The sequence below is a fragment of the Lycorma delicatula genome, chromosome 4 (assembly GCF_047948215.1).
Source record: "Lycorma delicatula isolate Av1 chromosome 4, ASM4794821v1, whole genome shotgun sequence".
Lineage (NCBI taxonomy): Eukaryota > Metazoa > Arthropoda > Insecta > Hemiptera > Fulgoridae > Lycorma > Lycorma delicatula.
In genome coordinates this window covers 21,604,732-21,619,816 of record NC_134458.1, presented here as the reverse complement: position 1 = coordinate 21,619,816, position 15,085 = coordinate 21,604,732, and the positions used below count along the sequence as shown (strand labels likewise).

Sequence of the window (15,085 nt, the reverse complement as noted above, 5' to 3'; positions counted from 1 at the left end):
AATCTTTCCAGTATTTCGATTCGGCAAGGGTAAAAAGACACGCATTATGAAATATGTATCTCATAAAATAAAAACGAGTAAATGTACTATCGATAAAAATGAGCGTTTAATAAAATAACTCTGATCAATTTTTTTATTTTGCACGATAAAATATTAATTTTTATCCATATGATTTATAATTTGTCAAAATATTGGTTATTTATTTCGTAAAGTAAAACCGCGGTAAGTAAATCTCCAAACAATTACAAAATTATTACACCGGTCTTAACGGTATTTACGATTCTGTCGGTATTTACTGTTGAACGTTTGATTATACGAAGTGCTATACTTAAACCCACAGGGTGAATCTATCGGTGAACTCGTCATCACAAATGAGCCGATTTCGAAGTCGAGAGAGCTCTACGGTATTTGAATACTAGATCGTGGATAACGGTGTTCTTCGGCGGTAGGGTTTCGATTAACCACGTGCCTCAGCAACGGTCGACCTGAGACCGTAAGACTACCTTTCATTCACGTTCATGCAAATCCTCATTTATCCTCTGAAGTAATACTTTACCGTAGTTCTCGTTCCGGAGGCTAAAGAGAAAGATGAGAGGCGTTATACTTAACTGTTTTCTAGGGGTTGAGAAATAGATTGTTTTCTTTTTGCCTCCCTACATAGATTTCCCTCGTAAATAAAAACGGTCTACGAAATGTATAGTTTTCCCTGGAAAAGGGAACTTAATTTGTTACTTTACCCGGTCTGACCCCGTATCTGATTTTATTGTTACGATGCGTATAAAAAATCTGTAGTACAAATAGCCCTAGTCTGAGTCGCTTTCTCCGCAAAAATCGCATAAGAAGCAAAATTTAAATGTATTACGAGAAATCGACATCAAAATACGACGTCCGGGTAAACAACACTATAGCATTACCGTAGAGAAAAAATAAAATATTCAGGTAACACGCTCTTCTAGTAATCGACAACGTATCTTTTGTGAATAACAAATACCTTTTTAAATAATTTTTTAAATCTAAATATAACAACAACAAGAAACGTATAAGATATATGACCAAAACAAGACGAAGAACTTATCTTCATTAAGTAATTTAAAATAAATGCGCGCGATACAAGGAATCTTCATTTTAAATTAAAATGAAAGCATACAATAGCGACAAATTTTTATAACAAAACGGACGGCAATAATTTTTAACAAAAACATCGAAATGAATTTATTAGTATTGAAGAATTAACTTTTGAAAAAAATGGGAGTCGAATGAAACTGACGTAAGTAAAACCAACGTTATCAGAAGAAAGACAGATGAGCAGAAAAGAAATTATGTCCGTCAGACTATGAAATAACAAAGCACTGCAAAATATAGCGATTAAAAGATAATAAATTACACTTGAATTGAAAAACAAAGCGTTGTAAATAACAAAATATTATCGTAAAATATATATATATATAATTAATGACAAAGAATGAATTGCCAACAAAAATGAATTAGTAAGTGCATTTTCAAGGATATTATCCGAAATGTGATTTTTATTTTAAACGGTAATAAAAGTTAAATTAATTAAAATTCTGTACATATCATATAAAAAACACCAATAAAATAAACACTTTATTATTTCGACAAACATAATGTCGGCTGTAGGTCCGTTCACTTAATTTAGGGTTACTACGAGTTCCGAAGTTATCTGTATGCAGAGGATCGAATCGACAACTGCAATGTTTCGATAAAATGTATGCCACGACCTAGAATAATAGTTTCTATAGCAAAAATTACCATGAATTCAATAAGCTAGAATGCTACGACCATAAATTTACACTACTAACTATAATAACAGTACTATTCAATAAATGAATAACCTATCAAACTGCGTTTAAAAAAATAAATAATTTGCACAGCTGCATTACAACAGCCATATTGCAAACAGAAGTGGATAATAGAATAAATCATAAACTCTAGTGTATATCGACATATTCAAATTTAATTAAACATTTAAATGTAATATTAATCGAAAGTTATAATTGCTTATCGATTAAGCAAAGTACAGTCTCCTCTGCGACAACCACCCTATCTTCAGTAACCCGTTATATTTTTTCCAAAATACGCAACTATTCATATAATATTGAAACGATCAAACTCAAAGTAATTATAATGAAAAGGTAGTTATCAAGCAAAATTGTAAGCTGCACCTCTTACAACCTGACAGTTCTGTAATCTTTGAAGTATCTACAGCAACTGTAACTTGAAAATTTGAAAGGTACAATGTAATAATAATAAATCAGCAGCTAAAGTAATTTTTTATAAACTGGTGCATATCGAGTTGGAGGTAATCTCTCCATATGCCACTGACATTTCTTAGTATTTGATAACACGTAGAAAACATATAAATTAAATACAACTGGTGGATAACAATTTTTTTTACGTGCAAAAAAAGCACAAAAATTTGAAATGTAGACGTGGAATTAAAATAAGAAAATATAAAAAACTAATAAAACAAAATCACATCATTCATTCTTAAGTCTGATCTAATACTCAAAAGAAAAACTGAATGGATAGGCCATATAAAGCTAATCATTCTTACAATAAGACCAAGCTGGTAATAAAATTATAAACTGATTGCCAAGAAAGAAGCCTACGAAACTGGTGTCTGGATATTCTCAAACAGCAAGTTTTTACGGGTAATATTATAAAAGTCCTCAACAAGAGATAATTTAATATCAAATGAGTCAGAAAAATTTCAACACTTAAATGTTGACCTTATTAGATAAAAATAAAAACTTACATCGATCTATCTTAACAGGTAAACAAATAAATAATAAAATAATGAAATTTATGAGACGATTAACTAAAATAAGTATACTTGAAATTATCAAACACTAATTCATTATTTCTGTATCTTTCATCAAGTTAAAAACCAATTTAAAAACTTATATAAAATTATGTGTCAAGAGGAAAAGAGGCCAGCGCTACATGAAACAGGTTGCAAACAGAAGTGGGTAATAGAATAAATCATAAAATCTAGTATATATCGATATATTCAAATTTAACTAAAGACTTAAATGTAATAGTAATCGATATAACGTCAACAAAACAGAATAAGGGATTTATCTATTTTTCTAACGTAAATAAAAACTAATGATTTGAAAATCAGTTTTATATTTTTCTTACGGTTTAAGTTTCAAATATTTAATAATACACATATGTAAGAAATTATTTTTAATTACGTTCATAATAGGTTTTATTTTTCAATAAATTTGTGAGAAAAAACAACACCACAATGCTGTTAAGAGGGCAAATGGCCATCCAGGAGCCGACATAGGAAGCGATCATATTCTGTTAATGATGGAAATCAAAATAAGATTAAAAATAATTTAACTCCAACGAAGGTGAAAAAATATGGAATATAGACGTGCTGGAGGCATACAGAGTAAAAGCAGGTGAAATGCTGACAAAAGCGATTACTTGATGAAACGGCAGGAGAAAATGCGGTGAAGGATAAAATTATCTATACAGGAAGCTGCAGAGAAAGGAATCGGTTTCTATGAAGGCACCCAGGCAAAGAAACCTTGGGTAACACAAGAAATTATACAAAAAATGAAAGATAGAAGAAAATATAAAAATAAAGACAGAGAATACAACAGAGCAATCTATTGAATATCGAATAATGAATTAAAGAGATAAACACATAAAACTACGGAAATATGCTAAAATAAGAGTGTACGGACTTAGAAAAGAAAAGGAAGTATGACATGTCGTATAAGCTGATAAAAAATAACACACAGAACGGAAGAAATTCTACTTATAAAATGAGAGAACCGAGAAGAAAGATGGTAAAAACGTTTATAAAGATGAGATAAAGAAATGATGTGAAGAGTATATAGAGGACCTGTATGTAGGGAGAAGGAAACGGGAAACATGGGAATCTGAAGCGAAAGGTGTTACGGAAGAGGAGAAAGCCCCACCGATTTTGAGATCACAAATTATACAAGCTATTAAATACATGAAGAACAGGAAACCAACAGAGTAGATGAACTTTAAATCCTTAGAAGAGGAAGGAGAAGATGAAATACTCTCAATGAGCAATACTATTTACGACTCTGGCACGGTCAGAAGATTTTGTTAGAACAATAATGATACAGATACCCAAAAAGGTTGGAATCAAAAAATGCGAAGAACATAGAACTATCAGCTTAATAACACATGATGCAAAATTAATGCTGAGAGTTATGAAAAGAAGATCGATTACAAAAATGGAGTAGAATGCAGTTTGAATTCAGAGAAAGAAAAGGGACAAGAGAAGCTGTAGGACTGATCAGAATGGTTAGAGAAATGTTTTGAAGGAGGAAGAGGATTGGAGCTTGTGTTTTATAGATATGGAAAAGGCATTCGACAGAGAAGAGTGGGAAAAGTTATTTGAGATTCTGAAAGAAGAGAGTCAATTGAAAGTATAAGAGACTGATTAGAGAATTGTATATGAAGCAAAAAGCAGCTGTGAAAATAAATGAGAATCTCACAAATCGGTTAGAATTAAGCAGAGGAATGATGAAGCAAGGCTACTGTTTATCACCGACACTGTTCACTCTTTATTTCGAGGAAATGTTGTAAGAAATATTAGATGCCAAAAAGGGGCAAGCATATGTGGAAGAATATAAATTGTGTCAGATTTGCTGACTGTAGCTAAAGACACTCTAGACATTACAAGGAATGATAAAATTGGAAGTAGGGATGAAGGAATATGGGATAAAAATAAATGTGAGGAAAATAAAAATTATGAAGATGAATGTAAAGGAAGATATGGATACTGTAACAGCAGAAAGAAAAAATTGAACTAATAGAAGGATACAGATATCTTTGGTCAGTAATAACTGAAAACTAGAGGAATAAAGAAGAGAACTGCAATGGTAAATGAAGGCTTTTTAGAAAGAAAAACCTATTCTGCAGCAACATGGAATTAAAACTAAGGAGGAGATTGGTAAAACGCTATGTTTGGAGTATAATTTTGTTCGGTAGTGAATCATGGAAAAAGATAAGATCAAGGTTTTTGAGATGCGAGTCTGGATGAGGATGGAGAAGATAAAATAGGTGGACAGAATAACGTAGAAATATTAAGAACAATAAATGCAGATAGAACAGTATTGGCGATCGAGGAAAGGAAACTGAATCGAACATATAATTAAGTGGAAATAATATATACAGTTCTTGTAGGCTTCATTGAAGGGGAAAAAGAAGAAGAGTGAAGAGGCTGAACTTAATAAATGACATAAAAGGTAGTGAAGGTTATCATGAAATAAAAAGAAAAGCATGGAACAGAAACAGATGGAGCCATCAGTGGTGCCAGGTACCTGTCAACAGGCAGACTATCACATGATATGATGATAATATATATATATATTTTTTTACCACATGTATGTCTAATTTAATATCGGCCGGCGATAATGGTATCAACGATGTGAGAGGGGCGCACAGCCCCACCACTCTCAGGCTCCAATAAAAGAGCGTGCACGAGAGTGAATTTGCAATCCATCGTCGACCACCACCTGGAGAAGACCAAGAAGAAGGAGATGGAAGAAGAAAGAAGTTCCCTGGCCGGCTCAACGTGGGACCTCCCGGCGGATGCCAACATCCCCGCCGGAGCAGCAGGCGTGGCCGGCCCGCCGAGGGAGTCGCTGGATGCGGACGCTACCTTTCCGCTCCAGCACGCCGGACTTCAATCGCCCTGGCCGGTGGGCTCAGCCGCAGGAGCCGGCCCAGCATGGGATCACCCGGGGAGAACCGGGCCGGCAAAGGACAACCGACGCCGACCCGACACTGCGGAGCTCTGGGGACCACCACTGCCACGTTGTAGTGGAGACCCAACTGCCGCTGAGAGAAAGCTCGGTCGGACTTCAATGGACGAGCCGCAACTCCCGGACCTCGCCGGACCCAACAGCTCTTCTCAGAGCTAACTCAAAAAACAGCCCTTTTCAAGGCCACCACAAGGTTATGAAATACGAACCGTCGAAGCCATTCGACAAAACACACACACACGTAAAGCTAAATGAAGCTTTAAATGAGCTAGTATGAAAATTTTGTATTACATGAATAAAGTCAAACTCGAGTAGGATTTACAAATGGAACCTTCTGATTGAAAAGTTAACGAAGCAGTCGTTTATGGAAACCACACCTCCAAATTTTGTTTTAATGTGTTTACAGCTTGATTTACATTGTTTGATGTTAGCATTTATCTTTTGCAAAATCCTTAATAAATTAATTGACAAGTGTATTTCACTTCATTGGAACTCACCAAGTTACAACTTCCTTAAAAAAAAAGCAAGCTTCAATTTGAATTTGAAAATTCAAATTCTAAAAACTGAAAATAACGTAAATATTATGCAGTAAAGCCATGCTCTTTATCAGCTCTTTATGCAGTATCATGCTCTTTTAAGGCAGGCTCAGGCATTTAAGTATATTTCATCTTTTCCAAAATATTGGTTTGTAGATTGTAAAAGTACAAAATTATATTATCATTATCATTATTATTATCAATTATATAATTTAAATATAAACATATAAAGCAATTATATACATTATTTCTGCAATCTTTATAAAAATTATTATTTTATATAAATAAAATTCTGTAATTTATAATTAAATATGTTTATAATTTTACCTCAAAAATATGAGGTAACTGTTACCAACTATTTGTTGACTTTTTAAATACTTTATCTGACTGCTTGAGTATTTTAAACTACCTTTTAATTGAAAATTACATTAATATATTTCCAATATATAATACATTATTGAATTAGGTGAAAAGTAAACAGCTACCCACATTATGTTTTTATTTTGTATGATCTAATTCTAACTTACAGATTGGAAAGAGAAAGCTTGTCTCTTTCATTAAGTGTTCTATCCTACAAATAGTCAGTCATTATAGACTATCAGATACAAAACAGATAGCAACATAAACATATAAAATAATAAGTAAACAATGGCAAAAATATGTCAAAACAGAATCAGTGTATGTTTATTATATTCACCCTCTGATACACACCAGCAAAATCAATTCTTCTATCAAATTACAGTTGGTGCAAATGACATAACATTTGCATGTTTGCATCATGCAAATTCTGGGTTGTGCACAGCACTTAACATCATGTCTTTTTTCAAGACTATTAAGACTGAACTTATTAACTCATATAACTTTAACTGCTTGACTAAAATTCATGTATTAGTCCAATATTATTCATTTTCATCTCCCGCATTTAACTTTTATAATTTGTAGTTGATGAGGACAGATTGGTACCACAACTGTAAGGTAACTTGACATGAGGGAGTCGCACCCAAAAATGGTATACTCATTCCCAACAAAACCAAGCATCTCTTGCCAGGCTTACTAAGGAAAGCATAAAAAATTAAGTGGTTTCTGTTGCCTTCTTCATAGAGTTGAATATACCATTATATATTAACATATCAAGCCCATTAAAACAAAAGGCGATATTCAGTTCTACAAGTGACACCTACATTTGGTTCACCAAAGGGGATGTCAGAATTATCATCATAACTTTCAGAGAAAACAAGCTAAACTAGTGCATTGGCACCTCAGACCCTTACATGAATTACAGTTATGAAAAAGACTATCATAGATAACATAAGCAGATTATTTTTTCCCCTTACTGCAGGGAAAAAAGTGTCACAAACACTCACCACTCAATAAAGCAAGATGTTACTTATCTCTTTGTAAAAATATTTACATAAATAAATAATTATGAAATACCTTGGGTCGAAAAACAGATATTTAATTAAAAAATGTAAGATTTTATTATAATTAATACATAAATATAACAAAATTGTAACTTTCATCACTATGGCATCTTTCCATTTATAAGTATGTAAATGGAATCTTACTTTCAATCAATACAGAGCAGAGAATGTGGTGTAAATAATATGTTGTCGCTGGATAGAGAGGAATAAATACTAATTGTAGCTGCTTTACAATATCTGTCCCAGATAATAGTCTTTTCATAACTATAACAAATATAATGCATATGAGATAAAATAACACTAATTACCTTTACTTTTTCTTAGAGAGCAAGGTTCATCATACAATCACTCCCTGTGATGAACATAGTGAAAGTGTTAATTGGTTAATTGCAAGCCTGAATACCACCCACAATTCAATGTCCATGGCATGCTGACAAACAGTTTATTTGGTTCAGGAAAGAAGGGAAGTGGAAACTAGTTCCCTCCTCGCCTTTTTTTTCTTTTTTTTTTTTAGTAGGCCTTGCAAGGAATTCTTGGGAATGGCAATGCCATTTTACACATCTGATGTCCAGTAACCTACAAGTATAAGATTTTGGCATCTAACACACATACTTGTATATCCATAGGTGCACTTATGAATTATAAATTATATAATGAAAAAGTATCAACCGCCAATAAGTTTAAATCAGACTGCATACTGTTAGACAAAGGATTAACTTCATTATGAGACTCTCAGAAAGGATGCTGCAATGTTTCCCTTATATTTGAATATAATTCCAACAATAAAAAAAAAATACCAGAACTTGAAAAGTAGGCTTTCAATTGTCTAAAGACAGCTGTGAGTTATTCAACAAGACACTAACATACAAATACAAATCATAAGCTAAAACAGAGGAATTAAAAAAAAATTTTTAATGTTTAAAAACGTAATTATATATGCTGGATTTAATGTAATTGTAAACACAGATAAATAATGTCTATTACTTTTTACTTCGTATCTTGAATGATATTTAAGCAAGAAATAAATAAACAAAAAAAAAAAGTAAATAAAAATGGAAAATATGTTGTCTTTGGATAGAGAGGGATAAACACTACCATAGTTGCTTTACATCAGAAATAAGATTATAAAATAGTTCTAAAAATTTTATATATAATAATGCACAATGAAAATTTAATATTTTTATAACTGTTAGTCAACAGTATGTAGCTGATAAAGGGCGTCCTTGAGCAGAAGGTTAACAGTTTCAGGGAGACTAGAAACATTTTAATGATGTCAGCTCCTAATACTGCCAGATTGTGTTCTTAAGATAAAACAAATTATAGGTATGATCATTAAACTGATACAGGATATGCAACTACATGCAGACCACAATTCAACAATGTTGCACAACAAAATGACAAAAAATGTTATACAAATCTATCGATTAACATACTTCTTTAAAAGAGAAAACATTTTACAAAGTTTTATAGCACAAATAATTTTTAATCCCTCTGATTGATACATATTAACAATAAAAAACTATCATTTTTGGAAATTATCTAATAAAAAAATTTGTAAATGTGGAAAGAACTAAGAAATAGATCTGAATGAAGATAAAAATGCGAGGGTAAGTCAATTATTATCCGCAATGTAGTTATAAATTTTATTGCAATACAAATAAGAAACTTACATGTACATCATTTTTCAACATAGTCCCCTTGCATTTCAACGCACTTGGTCCATCATTGCAGAAGCTTCCTGATGCCCTCATGCAAGAAGGTTTTTGGTTGAGCTGCGACCCAGGAATGCACCGCTTCTTTCACTATTTCATCAGAGGTAAATCAAGGACCCCTTAATGCCTCTTTGAGTGGACCAAACAAGTGGTAGTCAGAAGGGACAAGATCAGGACTATACGGAGGATGAGCTAGTATGTCAAAGTTGAGTTTCTGGAGCATTTCAGCAGTGTGGGCAGCAGTATGTGGACGGGCATTGTTGTGCAACAACACAACACCTTTCAACAGCAGTCCTCGATGTTTGCTTCGAATTGCAGGCTTCAGCTTACAGTAAGCATCTCACTGTAACACACACTGTTTATTGTCATGCCCCTTTCCTCATAATGTTCCAGTACTGGGTCTTGTGAGTCCCAAAAAACCTTAAGCATCAGTTTTCCTGTGGACAATTGGGTCTTGAACTTTTTTTGCAGGGCGAATTTGGATGTTTCCATTCCATACTCTGCCGTTTACTCTCCGGCTCATAATGATGGATCCATGTTTCGTCACTGGTGATGATTCTGTCTAAGAAGACAGAATTTCTGATAAAAAGCAATTTATCAATATTTTCGCAAGGTAAAAGATCGGTCCAGTGGTTTATTTACCTATTTCTCTTCTTTCTATGAGAAAATTACCAATAAAGTTGAACATGAAAAACTGTGAAATTTCAGTTTTGGTAATTTTTTTCAAGAGCCAGGGATGGCAAACACAGTTTGAATTATTTTTTTTATATGTAGGTATATATTAACAATTTTACCATAAATAATATTAATGATGATATACTTACCCCAAAACGTTTATGAATTTTTGAACACTAATTTTTTTTTAAAAAGATTCAAATTTTGGCTTCAAATAACTCTGATGGAGCTGGTGATAAAAATCTCAAATTTGCACAACTTACAGTGTTTTTGTAGATATTTATGGCAAATAAAAAATTTTATTGTGTATTGTGCTAATAAAAAAGTTATAACCTTTCAAAAATCACGAAAAACCTGTTAAAAGCAATACCATTTTGACTTGCTAAATAAACGCTCCAAGGGGATTTTTCTTGACTTCTTGGCATTTAAATATTTTTATATTTATTACTATAGTTGAAATAGACTTATCTGAAATATTCAACTACAGTGTTCATGTTATAACAAAGGCTTCAAGTCATTTCCAGTTGTCAGGAAAATTCATGTTGCAACATGCTCATTTATGCTTCTTGCATCATTCAGCTTGTCAATTATAGACTGATTAGTCTGACATTAGTCAGTGACCTGTTCACATTTTTAACAGTGTCTCAAATTTCATACTGCATTTGGAAGTGTTTATTAAATAAATAAGTTTTACTTAATATTATTATACTTGCAGATTTTAAAATCAGTTAAATTTTTACTACATTTTCAAGTAATTTCATATAAGGCAATGGAAGAACAATGTTCCATAGGAATTTATGTGAATGAAGAGTATCATAAAACATTGTATGGTACAGTGCCAAAAGTACTCATTAAAATTTGTGAATTTAGTGATGAAAACCAACAACTTATTTTTCTACGTGTTAATTCAAATGTCATTAGTGTTTGTAAATATCATGAAAAAAAATGTTTGTCAAAATTCAGTCACCTGTACGGACAGTTCTGTTGTGAAGCTTTGAGAACTCATAAAAAAACAGTAAAGAAAAACTTAAGACAAATAACATTAGAGAACACCCTTACGAACACATTTTCTCCAAATTTAAAGTTAGTTCCTGGAAAGTCTCTTTGTGTTAACCGTTTCAAAAATATTTTTTCTCAGCAGAAGAAAGAACTATATGAATGCAAAGACCAAGAGCAATACATTGCCCCACTTCATAATTATGAACAACTGGATGCTGCTTGTAATATTTTAGGTGTATCACCTCCATCAAAACTGAAAAAATTAAGCATGGATCAAAGGCCTTCAGCATTAAAATTTTAAATAGGTAAGTTATCTGAAAAATTAAATGTATTCATTTTGTAACCACAAGCTGAAAAACATAAAGTATTTTTTTATTAAATCAGATAAGATAGCTAAGATTTTTGAAACTCTAAAAAACTGTTTCATCTGCTGTGAAAGAGTTGTTGGTACTAGAAGCTACCACAAGTATGTTCCGGTGTCAGAAGGCATTATAAGACGTTACTTTACTTCAGACTTTAAGGACTATGAAGACCATCCTGTGTCAAGTACTGTACCACTGTCACTTAAAGAAAAAGACTATTACTTGTGTGTATGACAATCAGTGGTGGACAAGAGAAGTGGTAGATATTAGCCTCGAAAATGGCAATGTAAAGGTTCATTTTTTCCACCCAGCTGGACTACGTTCATTTCAAAAGTCTCAACAAGACAAAGTTTGGGTACCAATCTGCAGTCCTGAGAAAGTTGACATCACTTGAATTAACTACAGTGACAAATAACCCTCACACAATTTCAAGAGAATTATCAGAAGAGTTATCACAGCTGTTGGTTAACCACACTAAATAATAAACTTTCATTGCTACAAAAACAGGCTATTTCATTGAAGAATAATTAAAATTTTGCTACAATTTATTTTTTCTTTGATAGTGTTTACAAAAATAAACCAATATAAAAATAAAAATGAATTCTTGAAAAAAAGATGTAAGCTACTCCATTGAAATCTCAGTTTGGGTAAGTTTTAAAAGTATGTTTGAATCAAAATTGTACTACGATACTGGTATTGGTTATGTTACAATTAAATTACGACCTATCATTAATAATTTAAACAAAAACTATTTTAAAAATATTGAAAACATCAACTTCAACATAGGGGCTAAATATAAAAAATGTAAAGTGCAAAGAAGACAAGAAACCCCATTGGAGAACTTATTTAGAGAGTAAAAATGGTATCACTTTTAACAAGTTTTTCATGATTTTTGAGTTATAACTTTTTTATTAGTACAATATACAATAATATTTTTTTATTTTCCATAAACATCTACAAAAACACTGTAAGCTGTGCAAATTTGAGATTTTTATCACCAGCTCCATCAGTTATTTGAAGCCAAAATTTGAATCTTTTTAAAAAAAAATTAGTGTTCAAAAATTCATAAACGTTTTGGGTAAGTATATCGCCATTAATATTATTTATGGTAAAACTGCTAATATATACCTACATATAAGAAAATAATTGAAACTGTGTTTGTTATCCCTGCTTCTTGAAAAAAATTACCAAAACTGAAATTTCACAGTTTTTCATGTTCAACTTTATTGGTAATTTTCTCATAGAAAGAAGAGAGATAGGTAAATAAACCACTGGACCAATCTTTTACCTTGGGAAAATATTGATAAATTGCTTTTCTTCATCCTTCCAGGACCAATAGTTTTTTAGTTTTAATTTTTTCCATAAACCCTTACAATAAAAAAAACAGGTGTGCGCACCATCACAAAAATGGCTGCCACAGGTAAACTGCTTAAATACAGATTTTTTCAAGACCTTAAAATAGTTTTAAGGTCTTGAAACATGTACCAAACAAATGGTCGTTTCAATTTTTTTCGAATTTGTTAAACAACCAGCTATGTTTTTTTTTGGGACGCTTCAAATGGATTGACTCTAATACCTTTTGTTCCATATTCAACTAAGTGTACCTCACCCTTTTAGGGAAACAAATTCAGCTAAGAACAGACTACCTCAGCAGCTGTTTGTCCCGTGAGTTCATACAAAAAAGTTATTAGTCAGAAATCAACCTGGGATTAATTTGAATTTGCAAATCTTTATTATAAATTACCCTCATATCCTCAAAGGCTGTAAAAATAAGACCTGATAAAATGGAAACAGTTTTAAACCATTCAAAATCAAAAAAGTTTAAATAAAAAACTATTGCTATTTATTTATTATGAAGTAAGTTTTAGTTACTAAATAAGCGTAGTTATTTATACAAAAAATAACAATAGATATTGCCGATATCAAGCCACAAAATGGCAGAATATTGACTTTGGTAATATAGTTCTAATTTGTTCATACTTACAAACCAAATAAGAAAATAATATCAAATATGTTTTACTCAGGAAACTCTGAACTACAAAGTAAGCTGATATGTTAACCTTCAGTAACCAGCAAGTTAATTAACTGAAATGTCATTACTTTAGTAATAATTGCAATCTAACATGTCATTATAATTCAAAAATTATTTGTTATATAAGCTGTCATTCACTTCTGTAAAAAAATATAAAAAGACTTTCACATGGTATTCAACTTAAAGGCATTAAAAACAAGGTTTCCATAAGTTGCCATTTTCATAATTCTTTGTAGGATATAAAGTGAGGGATTATTCTATTTGTTCATGGTTCCTTACAATAACAAAAATATCAAAATAAAATTATTACTATTTCAGTGATAGTGATAAAGTCAATGTAGCATTCAGCAAAGTGACAAGTCATAAGTAAATAATGGTCAATTTTTGAAAGTTGCTTTCACAGCAATCACCAATTTACCACTGTATACTACAATATGTACTAAATTATATTTAATACAGCTAAAGTACAAATATTTAAAGTTATCAGATACTTAAATGTGCCTTCAGCTGTTCTTTCTTTTAAATTGTTTACCCACCGACATTAACTTTGCAATGAAGTCTGAAGGACTTTTTTATATTTAGCTTTAAGGTAACAGAAATCTAAACTTACAATTCGGTTAGTAATACTGTATATAAAGTAATAGTAATACTATACAGACGTAACAATGTAAAAATGGTTTAAATGCAACAACCAACCCTACAAAAAATTATTAGATACAAAAGATGTGGATATCGTTAATAAGGAACCTCACGAATGGAACAGAGTAATTATTAATTTTTACATTTAACATATTACAGTAGCTCACCTCATTTTCCGCTGAAATTCCACTCTTTTCTGACTTCTGCGATTGTGTATCTTCGATATCAACTCCATTCTGATGATTAGGTCCAGGTCTTTGCATGGGAGTTTTTTTATAAACAACATTGGGAAGCGAATTTTTAATTACTATGTTCTTTGATTTAAAATAACTGTCAGCTTCGTTATCGACAACCAATAATTTTGTTTCATCAGGAAGGGCTTTTATTCTTTGAACGACTTGTTTGTGATTTTCATTTGCTATATTGACACCGTTTACTTCAATAATTCTATCTCCTTCTTTCAGACCAGCAGCTTCGGCGGGGGAACCCTGATCGACTTTACCTATGTACTGACCAGGTTTTCCTTTTTCAGCATGCAAATTAAATCCATAACCATCAAAATAATCCCACTTTATAATGTGGCAAAGTCGTATAGTATGAGAATTAGTAGATATCGCACCGTTTGACATACTGACAGCTTTCAACAAGTCTACACTAACCACTATTTCTACGTAGAGCAACCACTCCTTAACAAACTACTAACATGGCGCATGAATCACATGACACGAATAGATCACTGCCAATTTAATCACTCTTCGTTTAAACAAAATTAAATAGAACTTTTGCACTATTTACTTGAAAAATAAATTTCTTTTAAAATAATTGGACGATTATAATTCAAATATTATTAATCACGATTTTAAAAAATTAGTCTTTTAATTTTAACACAGTTTTAGACTACGTTTTAATGTACTAGCTTACATGGGATT

At 31.8% G+C, this 15,085-nt stretch overlaps 1 protein-coding gene across 1 annotated transcript in view; it reads right to left on the bottom strand.

The window, feature by feature from the left end:
• The window catches only part of LOC142323182 (uncharacterized), an 85,864-nt gene extending 70,998 nt beyond the window's left edge, over positions 1 to 14,866 (bottom strand). Inside the window, exon 1 of the mRNA XM_075362490.1 lies at positions 14,324 to 14,866. Within this exon, the coding sequence (XP_075218605.1) occupies positions 14,324 to 14,785 (462 nt within the window). The 5' untranslated portion in view covers positions 14,786 to 14,866. The remainder of the gene's footprint in view (positions 1 to 14,323) is intronic.
• Positions 14,867 to 15,085: the final 219 nt, after the last annotated feature.